At 29.4% G+C, this 13,637-nt stretch overlaps 1 protein-coding gene across 2 annotated transcripts in view; it reads right to left on the bottom strand.

Moving 5' to 3' along the window:
- Positions 1-12,042, bottom strand: part of LOC106684621 (sialin) — a 79,977-nt gene extending 67,935 nt beyond the window's left edge. Inside the window, exon 1 of one of the 2 annotated variants that reach the window (XM_014426807.3) lies at positions 11,911-12,042. In XM_014426807.3, coding sequence (XP_014282293.1) covers positions 11,911-11,947 — 37 coding nt within the window. In that variant the 5' untranslated portion in view covers positions 11,948-12,042. Of the gene's footprint in view, positions 1-10,620; positions 10,768-11,910 lie in introns of those variants that run through there. The other variant, XM_014426808.3, reaches the window with a different exon arrangement.
- Between the last annotated feature and the right edge of the window lie 1,595 nt (positions 12,043-13,637).

Below are 13,637 nucleotides of genomic sequence, written 5' to 3'. Positions count from 1 at the left end.
GCAGTTATCTCACCCCAATTTTTGATTACTTTAATGAAAACTATGTATAATTAATAAGTATAGGTAGGAGGAATAAAAAATGGCGGCTGTTTCAAAGCGATAAAAAGAAATAATTTTTCATTCGGAGCTGTATATCTTAAAAAGTAGGAACAACACAAGAAAATCTAAGAGTACGTCATTTAAAGAAGAGTAAATTTGCTGAAATTATGAGCCCTAATAGAGTTATTTACGTGAAATAGTTTTCGAGATATAGCTTTTTAAAAAGCAACATTTCATAAAAATTGTGAGACGTACTAAAAGATCAGTAGTTAGTGAATTTATTTTGAAAAATTCATATCTCAAAAACCATTTGAGGTCCAGATGTCTATTAGCACTCAAATTAAAGCTAGTTTAATGAGCTATAATGTAGCTTATGATGTTTATCTTCGTAGGAGCAATAGTTTACATGAAATTCGCTAAAATAAATTGATTAATAGTTGTTCCGACAAATTTTCATTTGCCAAATTTATATTCATATGTGAATATCATAAAAACTACTACCCCTAGGAAGATAAGTGTAATCGACTACTTTATAGTAAGTTAAATTTCCTTTATTTTGAGTGTTGGCAGACATATGTGCGTCTTATGGATCTAGAGATATATTTTTTTTTCAAAAATCCAATATTTTATACGAACAACTATAAATTAACATTTTGTGAGTTTATTTTGTCAAATATCATAAAAACTACTACTCCTACGGAGATAAACATAAGTAGCTATTTTGTAGTACATTTAACTAGCTTTAAGTTGAGCGCTAGCAGACATCAGTACGTCCAATGGTTTCTGAAATAAAGTTTTTCATAAATCAAATTTATTGTCCGCACAACTATAAATCAATTTATTTTAGCAAATATCATGAAAGCTACAACCTATACGAAGATCAACGTCATAAACTACTTTATAGTCCATTAAACTAGCTTTAATTTGAGTGCTAATAGACATCTGTACGTCACATAGTTCCTGAGATATAGATTTCTCAAAATAAATTAAGTAACTACTAATCTTTCAGTAGATTTTTAAGAAATTTTGCTTTTTAAAAAGCTATATCTCGAGAACTATTGAACGTAAATAGCTCTTTTAGGGCTAATATTTCAGAAAATCTACTCTTCTTTAAATAATGTTCTCTTAGATTTTCTAGTGTTGTTGGTAGTTTTTAAGATATAGAGCTCTGAATGAAAAATCAATGTTTTTTTAATGTTTTGAAACAGCCGCCATTTTTTAATCTCCCTACCTATACTTGGCAGACTCATCAATTTTGACTAGTAATTATACATAGTTTTTATTGAAGTAATTAAAAATTGGGGTGAGATAACTGCCTTCTTTTCTTCCCGGCTCTTGTGATAAGTGCCATATCTTCTGATATTCAGAATTTGCTTAAAACTGAAAAATGTTTGTTGTACACAGTATATTAGAAAAAGAGCGGGTTCTTCAAGCGTTTTTTTGAATAAATTCTTGCACCTCGTTATAATCTACTACCAAAACAATAAATTAAAATAAAGAATTGAAAATGGATTTGGTTAGTTTTGGAATGCAATGACTCAAAAACGATTACCATAGTTTTACTTAATTTTTATTCCGGAATAATGACGAATTGGTCCCGTTTTCCTCACAGCTCTGGTGAACAAGTGAGTGAGTTGAATAGACTACATCGATTTATCCTTTACAATAAATGAAGGTCGAGGACACCTGTATTGATACAACTTTAAACACAAAAGAAATAGGGTGAACCCTACTTCCATCGGATTCATTTCGAAATTACAGACAATCATAACCTAGATAAAGTATAATTTAAAAAAAATATTATGTGAAATGGAAGTAGAGGTAATCTTTTTAACAAATTAGTCAATAAGATATTTTATGGATATCTAGAAGTATTGGAAGACAAATTGAAGATTAAATTTTATTATGCTTACAAAATTACAACTTTTACTTTTGTCAATCTTTCATCGATGCAGAACTAAACTAATTATAAACCAAAACCAAATAGTGAAAAATAATGCTGTACCTATCTTCAATAATAATTAATTTTGTAGCGCCATCTTCCTACAAGTAATAATAATAATAATTACAGCTTTATTTACATTCTTTACAGAGCTAGAAGCTTCTCCCTTGGTTTATCAACAATTAACAAAATTTCCACTTCTTCGCTCATCTAAATTTTTACATTAACTTAAAATAAAATAATAATTTGAACAGTTGACTATAAATGATAATTTATGACAAGTTCTTTATTACTTTAGTCCATTGGTTCCTATTCCTAGCCCAACAGCCTCCAACTATCTCATCTCCCCATCTTGTAATTGGTCTTTCTTTTCTCATATTCCCTTGGTATCCACTTAGCTGCAATTTTGTACCACCTCCATTTTAGTTTTTTTTTTTGCTTTTGTTAGGCTTTTAACTTTAATTCCAGATTATACTTTACTGTTTCTGATGTGGTCTTTTCTTTTGATAAATATTATACTTCTTGAAAATTGCTTTTGTCTCCTCAGTAATGTTTCATATTTGTTATCTGTTGCTCACTATGTCTGAGAATAAGAAAATTACGGGATATATACATATTTCCAATACATATGCCTTCTATCCTAAAGTTAGTTGACTTTTTAAAAATGTGTTTCTTGCACCAGTATTTTTGCCATCCCATGATAATAGTTTTATTTATTTCACTTTTTCTACCATTAAATGAGATGGATTGTCCTAAATAAATATATTGCTCGACAAAACTGATTTCTTGGTTATTAACTTTTACTTCTGTCTGTGAATTTGTTTTATCGTGACAGACGGAGTCAAAAGCTTTTCTGAAGTCTATAAATAACAAGTAAAGCAGTACGTTATACTTACTTTTCTCTAAATTTTATTTTATTCCTATAAGTATCGTTTTATAATTGATGATAACATTACAGGTAACCCTATAAAATTTGAAAAATAATAAGATCTACAGCTAGTATTTAACTCATGTTAAGAGATAAAGGGACAGTTAAAATAAATTAGGTACGATAAAGATAATATCATTTCGACATTAAAATTTAATCAGTATTAAATAATGAATAAGATACTTGAAGAAATTCAAAATAATTAAAGGATGTATTCGAGAAATGAGTCGCTAGTTATGCCAGACACAACTTTAGGAAAATGAAAAATACTTTTTTTTCCACGAAGTATACTTGGAAAATAAGAATTTTTTTAAGTTATGTCAAACTTTAGGCTGCTGAACTGAAGTCTCGAAAGAATTTAAAGGTTAAAGGTTTGCAGTGGCTAATCTGGTTGTGAGAAGAGTAATCATATTCGCTGGTTACATTGAGTAGGATGGAGATAGGTAACCCTGTAAGTAGAAGCTGTAAACAAACTGATTTTTTTAAGCATAGGTCTTTCAAAGAAAATACGTTTGCACATGTACGAGTGAATGTAGTGGATGAAATTCGATAACATAGAAAGCTACCATAGCATAAAGGTATACTCGCACTTATAAATTTTAAAAAAATCAAATTTCCCAAAGTAGGTTTTGACATGGATTTTACAACAAACAAGCAAACAGAAAAAAAAAAAATAGAATGGGGAGGATAATTTTTTTTTGGTAGATTGAAGAGGTTGAACCAAAAGTCAAAACAAAATGTTGTCATAGAACATTATTTCAAAAGAACAATCTTCTTCCAACTCTAAAATTATTTTTAATTTGGAAGAGACTAATCAAGTAAATATTGATAGAAATGTTTTATAGTTCTAAAATATTTAAAAAAAAAAAAAATTATGTAAATAAAAATATAGTCACGAAGAATTTCATTAATCAAGGTTTATTTTGTAGACATTTTATAACTAACAGTAAAATGGTGGCATTCCATTTCAGCAGGAAAGTATTTATGCTAATCTTAAACAAAGAGGAAAAAACCTATTACTTATAATAACAGTTTCATTTAAACGCCTTTCAAGAAAGTGGTGCATGTTAACCTTCAACTTCTGTTAATAGTTTAAACTTACAGAAAATCGTTCTTTAGACCACATTAGATCTCAACAAAGTTATGAAAAATGTCATAAATTCTATTTTTTTTTTTTTTTGTTGTATCTTGTGTATTGTAAAAATTTGTGTGTGTAAGAATTCCATGCCAGTGTGTAAAAACTGGAACGGCCGGCGTCAACCATTACCTCATCATCGATCTTGAGAAAGACTTCATGGAATATGTTGAAAGGGCTTTAGGCATACCATTCCAGATGTTTAAAATTTCCATAATCGAATTATTTAAAAAATAATTAATTTTGTAGAAGTATTCCACCTTCATACAAGAGGATATCAAGTGATTTAATGATACTGCTGTCGGAATTATAGATATTTGAGAGCACTTAAGCAAAATATTTTCAATTTCCATTAAATACCTACTTTTGAGAACACTGATAAGATTTTGATAACACAAAAAATGACCTTGATGAAAACAGTTTCTCTAGACTATAGAGAAATAAATTTTATTAACAATTATAGCTAAAAATAAAGTTTTACCAGAAATATAAATTCATAATTTCCAATTTAAAATTAATGACAACCATAAGAAATTCATTCCCAAGTCAATAAATGTAAAGCTATTGTATTCGTAATCAAGAATCGAATTTGATTTTTTGAAAGGGAACCGTTGTGAACTATAGTAGAACAGCTAAAGATATATCAGTTCGAAAGAGGATGATAAAGAAGAATGTCCGAAAAGTTTAGGAGACGTAGAAAACTGACAGATGGATTTTTTATTTGATTTTTGGATTCTACGAATCTTAAAATTCAAAAACCTCTCTACACATTTAATAGATACCCAAAATCTGAACTTCAACATAAAAATATAGCCTAAGACCACTGCTTCACTACCTTAGCACTACGCTTGATCCAATACTCACATAAAAATTACATATCGATCAGTATTTTCGTAAGGAAATAACAAGAATCGACCTGATTAAGAAAATAGTTGCACAAACCGCAGAACATTGAAGCTGTAACACGCTAGGACTACCGAATCCCCAGCTGGGGGAACCACTGGCTGGTTCGAACCTCCGGAATGTTTCGAAAAGGGAAAAGTCACGGATTACAACAGAGGAAATTAAGTCCACATCAATTGGAAAAATACGAAATTTTCTTCAGAAAAAGGCAGCAGAGATATGAAACACCTAAATGAATCTGTTCATAAATATCCTTTTCAAAAAGGGTAGTAGAAAGGAATATTAACCGAATGAATCAGCAAAGCATTAGTAGCATCATAGTTGTCTTCAGAAATCCACTTAGCAGATGTCAACAGAATGATCTATTACCATCTCTAGTACTAAAAGCATGAATCTACCCGCGAAGCAAATGGATTTTTTTTTTCCTTTCAGAATATAAACATCGATTTAAAAGACATGTGGAATATATATACTGACAGAACAGCCAAAAGGCAAAAACAAGCACTGAGGGCGGTATCCTTCGCTATTTCTTGCGGGGAACATTATTGAGAAGGCTGGTTCCCTCCAACAGAGAACCAAAGAAAGCTTCACCACTGAACCAAAGAAAGCCTGGAAGACCACTGAATTCCTCATGTTAGCCCCCACCAGTCCATCTAACGGAAGAACGCCGAAGAAGAAGAAACCTTAAACTCTGAAGGAGTTAAGTTTCGTTTGGTCGATTATAATGATTCATCATGGAAAAAATAAAACAAAAACATTACATATTTCCTCATATGCACTCACTTTGATGAAATAAATAATCTAACCCTTGAGCCTTCCAATAAATGATACCTTTCTCTTATCGTTGAAGGTAACACTGACACAATGCCATGTAAACCACAGTAGCTAAATAAGGCTCAAATAAATTGTTTCTTATTATTTATCCAAAAATTCATTTATTTATTATTCATTATAATTCATGAACGTAACATTAAAGTAATTATTACTAATAAACAGTAAGTAAGGAATGAGATTATTCAACAACATATTTGAATTTTCATCAAAGTTATTTTTTTTTTCTACAATTACTTGAGCCGTTAATCAATATGTTCCTGGTAGTCGATTACAGCTTCCAAGATCTTATCAAATCACTCGTATCTATTTCAAACAGGCCTTGGGGAAGAGGTCACGTCCCGGTCTACAATAGCAGATGATCACTTGAGTTGACAACTGCCTTGAGCTGTGTACTTTGGAAAATTTTGAGGAAAGCAAACGGAGTGTCCGACCCCGGTTTCTAGAAAATATTTTTGGTGATTTCACATTAAAAATTTATTATATTTTAGAGCGTTACATCCACTCGGTACTAGATGTTGAGAAAAAATAATACACGCTCCAACTGGTTCATTTTATACCTCGATTTTGGAAAATGATACTGACATGGTTATTCAAGAAAAATGTTTGTTTTAAAAGTAAATTAAAGGAAATTATATAAATATTAAAAAATAATTGTTTTTTGGACAAAAATATTTCTTCTGTGTTGTGTAACCCCTACTTTTTAACATTCTCAGGAGGCGTTAATAAGTCATGAAAAAACCGCAAATTTATTTCGATATCTTCAAAATTTAAGTATTTAGAATAATTAGGCACCAGTTATTGACGCGTACGTTTTACAGACAGGGCAACCATTGATTTCGAATGTTAAGATTTTGATGCCAAAAACCGTTTAGAAATTGGCGCCAGTTATAAGCTGAGGTTTAGCTGAAATTTCCCTGAAATGATTTTTCCATAATTATGAAGGGGAAATTAATTGTATGAATTCAAAATGGTTATTAATTTGCTAACAAAACATTTTCTGACGTTCAGTTATTTTCTTCTTAAGTTTCAGTTTTTAGCTGTGTTTTCCTCGAACCTGATCTGTGGGTCTATCCTTCCTTACTTTTACGAATATATTAACATGTTCAGTTATCGAAATGAGCTATTCTTGCTATGAAAACTCCGAGCTCCGAGAAGAAATATTCCCTAATCCATAATTCACCAATCTTAGAAATTAGTACTTAATCTGCTGGTTTGCATATAAGGGCATTCACTTCCTATTAGATACTGATACGTTCAATATATATTTCTAAAACATGGCTCCATATTTATCAAGTGAAATTGTAGATGGTATTAAGGTGTTCGGAGAAAATCGAGCTATTGCAAAGGTGGCTCAAGATGCTCTTAACTATCCTTAAGACAGAACAAGGTACCTCATAAAATAAAATCTTATACTTTATAATTATTAATGTTATTTGAGTTGGTGTTTCAATCTTTAAATTAATCATTATTTTGAATCCATACTATTTTCTTTTTATAATCGTGATAATATCATCTCATAAACTACTTGTTTATATGTTTTTTGGAAATAATACTATACCTACAGGCTTGAAAATATTTTTTAAGGTAAAGGTGATAAAAAATTAATACAAATGATTTTAACATGTCTCCATGATTCCAGTTTTAACGTATCTAGAAAATCTTAGTTACGTTGAGAATACAATATTTTAATATGGCGTAAATCCTTCAATTTAGAAGATATTGGAATCCCGTGTTGCATGATTTTAGATAGCATTTTAATAACTCTAAACGAGAGTATTAAAACGTAGGTCTTATCTCCAACCCTAAGTTTTCACCGTGAAAAACATTTGAACCGATTTATATTAGACACTAAATAGTGAGTGCTTCCTGTACAATAAATGGTTTCTTATTATTTATCCACAAATTAATTTATTTACTAATGAACTATTCATGAACGTAAAATTAAAGTAATTAGTCGTAAGGAATGAGATTATTCAACAACATATTTTAATTTTCAACAAAGTTATTTTTTTTCTACAATTACTTGAGCCGTTAATCAATATGTTCCTGATAGTCCATTACAGCTTCCCAGATCTTATCAAATCACTCGTTTCTATTTAAGCATAAAGTAATAATTACCTACATTTGAGTTAGGTAAGCATATATTATTTTGTAGGTTTATATTCCATTAAATATAAAAAAGGGGGCAGCAGTAGCAGCGTGGCAACGCACCAGTCTACCAACCCAAAGGTTGTCAGATCGAGTCCAGGGCCCACACGGGCTTTTTTCAAGCATAAAATAATACAAACCTCACAGAAACGCGCGATATATTTCCTATGTCTGTATTTCCGAGGACTTAGGCCTCTATGATCTCCCGCCCATATAATAATAATAATAGAATATATAAAAAAGGAACTAAGTTTTTATAAAACTTTATGAATAGTTTTTTTTCATAAACATTTCATTAAAACTTTGGTAGCATATTCCATAAAATAATTTATTGACTTATTAATTAAAATTAATAAAAGTGAAATTGATAACCGAAGAAATATTTGGTGACACACCTATTTTCATTCTATTTACGTTTTTGAGCACAGAGAAAATATTTATAACTGTTAGAGAAACAAAGTCTAATTAATTAACATATAAAATAATGAATTCGTTAACTATAAAGGAACTACTCAATTAATTTTATGCATTAAAGAAACTTCACACGCTTTTATATAATAAATAATGAAAACTAAATATTTTCCACGTGAAAGGAGTGAGTGCTCAATTCTGAGAAAAAATTTAAATAACAAAAAATTAATTATCCTCATTTAGTGATTACTGTTGCCTAAATTAAGAATAAGAATTATAATTAAGTTAAAACCTTATGTATAAAATTCATAGAACCAAGTTGATTTACTGTTAAAACCGAAGTAGCTTACCTAATAACCGAGCTGAAACTTCGGTCAGAGGTACCATACTGAGAGGAAGTGGAAGACTTCACAACAAATGATTCACTAGCAGCCGTTTATCGATGTGTGCTATTTAATGCCATGAACCGTCTAACAATCGAAGACATCATTTGTTTAGATTTAATTCTTAGGTAGGGTATGGCGAAATATTTCAGGGAAACTGCAGGTGACAATGATATTATTTCGCAACTTTTAGGGAAGACTACTTGTAATTCTTTAAAGCCATTTTTCAAATATAACAGGGGAAATAGTATCTCCAGACATCACCACTATTCTTAAACACTAAGAATTGTAAAATGCTGGGCAAAAAATATTAAACACCCCCCAATTGGACCTTTGATCATTAAAATCTTGTATCTATAAATTAGATAATGTATTAAAAAATAATACATTTATTCAAAATATTGCATTTCATTGTTTCATTATGAAAATAAAAGATCATAGTGAATTATAAATTAATTTTGTTTTGTTTTTTACCATGGGCTACATTACGAAATTTACAAGTTAAAATTAATAAGCAAAAATTAGGCCAGCAAATAAAATTTAAGCAAAAATTATTTGATAAAGGAAGATGGTCCCGGTGGCGGTCAATAAAAAGGAACTCAAATAGTAATACAATTTTTTTTTCTATACCAACGTTTCACCTCACATTGCAGGGCTTTCGTCAAGATTGCTTTTTGGAGGTTTTGAAGGTGGGCACTGCGGAACAGTTCAAATGTCTTGTGGAATCTCTTATCAATATCTCTCTTTCGGATGGGTGATATCAATATATCTTGTGGGTTGGTTAGTGCGGAATAAATTGACTAGGAGAGAGAGAATTTTAACGATTGATAGAATTTTAAAATATATACTCTTAGAGTTAATTATTGAATCTGAAGGTTAGAGAATTTTTTGAAATAATAAAAACATAGAGAGTGCAAATATTTATCTGTTGATAGTTCTAAAACAAAGCTAACTGAACACAAACGTGTAGATGCGGCACAAGCACCCTTTGATTTGTACCCAAAAACGGCACTCGACGGGTTGGTCAAAAATTCAAGCAAAGTTATACCAGCAAATCCAAAAATTATTAAACAGTTTCGCAAGCTTGAATTCGCCAAACGTTAGGAAAACGTGTAGCAGCATCTTTAGGGAACTGAGAACTAAACCATAATAGCAGTGAAGCAAGACTTCAAATCCTTCAAAATGACATCAAATTTCAATATGACAAAGGAATGGGAACTAACCCAGATTGTATGTCCGTCACAATTTCTCCCAAAAAAGGTTGATCCACCACATGTACTAAATTCTTTACGAAAGTAAATTACGATTTTTTGGAACTCAAAGATGTTAAATAGTCATGGAGGACCACGTTTTTAACACTGACAATACCAAAAGAAATATCATACCAAAATATAATACCAGATTTTTGAGACAAATATATGGTGACACTCCTATTTTCATTCCTTCCGTACAGTACTTCTGTTTCAGTTAGGCTCTTGAATAGTGATATATGTTTTAGAAGACACTAAATAACTATGAGCTATCGATCAATCCGTTAAAATCTGCCAAATAATCGAGTGTACAAGATCGAAGTCACATTGGCCACCCTTGAGATATCCAGATTAATGAGAAACGAAGCGTTGAAGCATGATTATAAGCAAAAAAAACAAACAAACATTTACAAATTTGAGGACAGAGACAATATTTATACATGTTAGATATACAGTCTAATTAATTGACATATAAAATCAAAGCAATTAAATACAATAATCTATAAATTGTTTATTTAAATGTTATAAATAGTTTTTGAATATATTTGAACATTAAATAATAATTACAAAATCTTATTGCTAAATCGTTGCCGTTTGCAAAATTATTTAATTTACAATATAAGTATATTTAAATTATTACTACATACCTCTTCATAATGTATAATTGGCTTTTGAATATTTAATTCTCATCCATTCAAATACTTAAATGTATTGAAATAAAAATTACTTCACCATTTTCATGAGTAAATGTAAATAACTTATAACTGAACTTGAAATTTAAGCTTAGCGTGTTATTTAAGCCAATGGAACAAAGAGAAGACTGAAAATAAGGTAGCAGTACTTGACTAACAGTGTTGCCACTCAACTTTTTTCCTAATGTAAACAAGATAAAGGAAAGATTTTTCTAAATAACAGGCAAGTGTTGGTTTAAAATACCACATATTCTTTCAATCCACCATTTTGTTTGTCTTCGTTGCTTATTTTCCGAAGAAGAATCAGATTGAATCTCTACTTGTACTGAAATTATATTTTGCAGTCCGCAAAAGTGACGGTTTTGTTGCAGAAAACCGGATATCCAATTTAAATTAAAAATTTTATTTTTCTAGTCTCATTAAAACAATAGCATTGGGATTAATTGATTAATTTTAAACGGTTAGGGTCATAAAAAAATGCATCAACTCCTAATAAAGGCCAGGGTTTTATAATAAAATAAACCTTTAAAAATTACACTATTTTAGTATGTTGTAATAATATAGCTTAAGGTTGAATATAAACTACTTTTTGAGTGATTATTAAAAAAAAAAACTATAAGCAACTACATCTCACAGTATATAATTATGCAAATGATTCTGAAGATATATTTCAAACTTAATCATACAATTTTAAGTAGTACCTCTCTAGTGTCATAGTTTGATCATAAATTTTGATTTAGTCATACAATCATTTTCCACTTCCTCCTTCGAATGATATGAATACTAATTTAGTTACATTAACCCCCACAACTTTTTTTTTTTTAAACCTATCCTCTTCTACTTAATTCAAAATATATACTATTAAAATGAATTTGCAAAATTGTAGATCTTAGGATAGATTGTTGCTAACTTACTCTTTATTCATGATCAGGTAATGAGTCAGTTGCTTGAGTGGTAACATGTTCAAAACCACCCTATAGTACCATTTCTCTTAAAGCAATAGGCTAAGAACCAAAATTTTGTAAATTCATGTAAAAATTATCATTATAAATGCAAATAAAGATGTTAGAAAGCAAAAATGGTTTTTATCTTTTTTTTTTCCATAGTGCACTGTTTAAAATTAAATTATCATTTCACCCATCATGTTTTGGAAATTTTTGAATAACAGAAAATAGTCTGAGTAACTAATAATTAATATTTATAGGAGTATACCAATAATAAGTTCTAAGAAATATTTCCCCTTACCTAGGCAGAAAGCTTTCTGCCATGTTCCAAATGTCATAATAAACTCAAAATTGTCAGAAATTGGAGGAGCTGAGCCCAGTTGTTGTGAAAGCTACTGGTGGCCAACAACTAACTACCTGAGAAACTGCCACCTCCCACTTCTTAAACCTTTATCAATTCCATCTCCACACACCACTTCATGCATTTAATCAATTATTTGAACAGCTAATTAGCTTCGGGAGGATGAGAAATTAATTGAATAATATTAAATGATTTAACATTGGAATTTTTAGAATTAAAATAAATATTCTAGTTAAAAAAGATAAATGAAAATAGCAGATAACACATGTCGGCTTCTAAAAATATTTTATTAAAATTGCTACAATTGGAAATGATATAAACCTTCTAAACATAAAAGATAATACATAAAAAAATGTTCACCAATACATATTTCTTCATCTGAATTCCATATTTCATTTCATTGTGCAGTATCATACACAAGAGTTCTTAAATATACAATTTATATATTTTTTTTTAAATTATAATACTATCAAGCTGAATCAGTTGTGTTCAATGTATTACAAAAAAAAGTTAATTTTTTTAAAATGCTAACTCTGTTTAATATTTATATATTAAGATTGAGCAAATTTCTATTTAGCAAGCACATCAAAATCTAAAAATAAATGAGAGGTCAGCATTTTTGGTTATCCTGTATGAAAACCGAATTTCATGAGAAGCATAAACTTATCTCACACTGAAAATTTACTATAAACCATAATACGAAGTTGATTTAAACATTTTAACTCACCTACGTATACTTTCATTTATAAATATCTTTTTGGGTTTTACAATTGTATTAATTACATGAAATGTCAGTTTTAGTGGGTATCATTAACATTAAATGTGGTTAACAAAAAAAGTTTTTAAAAAGTAAACTCGAACCAGATATCAATCCTTCCATTATAAACTCCCTAACCACCTAAACCCACTAGTGTCCAACCTTGCTTCTTCTTCCATTCCTGACAATCCTCCTCGGCACTTGAAAAGATGGTCTTAAGACCTTCTAATGTAGAAATGTTATTTAAGTGCTACCAATGGGTATTTTCTCAACATGCCAATATGATCTTACATCAAATTTACTAGATGTATTTTTTATGAAAAAACGGTTGTAAATGTCAATAAATAAATTTAAAAAATACTAAATCAGATGAATTCGGAATGAGAACAAAAATTTAGAAATGAACAATAGGCTAACGTGATTATTCAATATGAGATATGAGATATGTTTGAAACTAATGATAAAAAGAGAATGTTTGAAACTAATGATAGTATACAAAATGTTTTTCAAGAATTAATTTCTAAACTCAAATTTTTTTCATTAATGTTAACCTGTAAAATTGACATTTCATGTGATAAATTAATACTATTAAGAGTCTGAAATATGTCGGATAAATCAGAATGTGCTGTACATTAAAAAAATAAATGCATAATTATATGTAAATAATTTAAAACATTATCAGGATTAGTAATATTTCCACAGACATTTTTTAGTAATATATATGGTAGAAATTTTACTAACCTTTAATAATCTTAATTATCAATACAAAAAAAATCAAAATAATTGTTTATTCTTCAATTAAGGATAGAATGTACGATATGAAACTTATAAATAAACAGTGTAAAACCTTAGTTCTGTAAAAAAATATAGTTAAAATTGAAACAATGAAAAATGATGCATAAATTAAATA

The sequence above is a fragment of the Halyomorpha halys genome, unplaced genomic scaffold, assembly GCF_000696795.3.
Source record: "Halyomorpha halys isolate HHAL.00 unplaced genomic scaffold, Hhal_1.1 Scaffold595.1, whole genome shotgun sequence".
NCBI classification, from domain to species: Eukaryota; Metazoa; Arthropoda; class Insecta; order Hemiptera; family Pentatomidae; genus Halyomorpha; species Halyomorpha halys.
The sequence above is the reverse complement of the archived record's forward strand: the minus strand, read 5'-3'. Positions and strand labels throughout refer to the sequence as shown.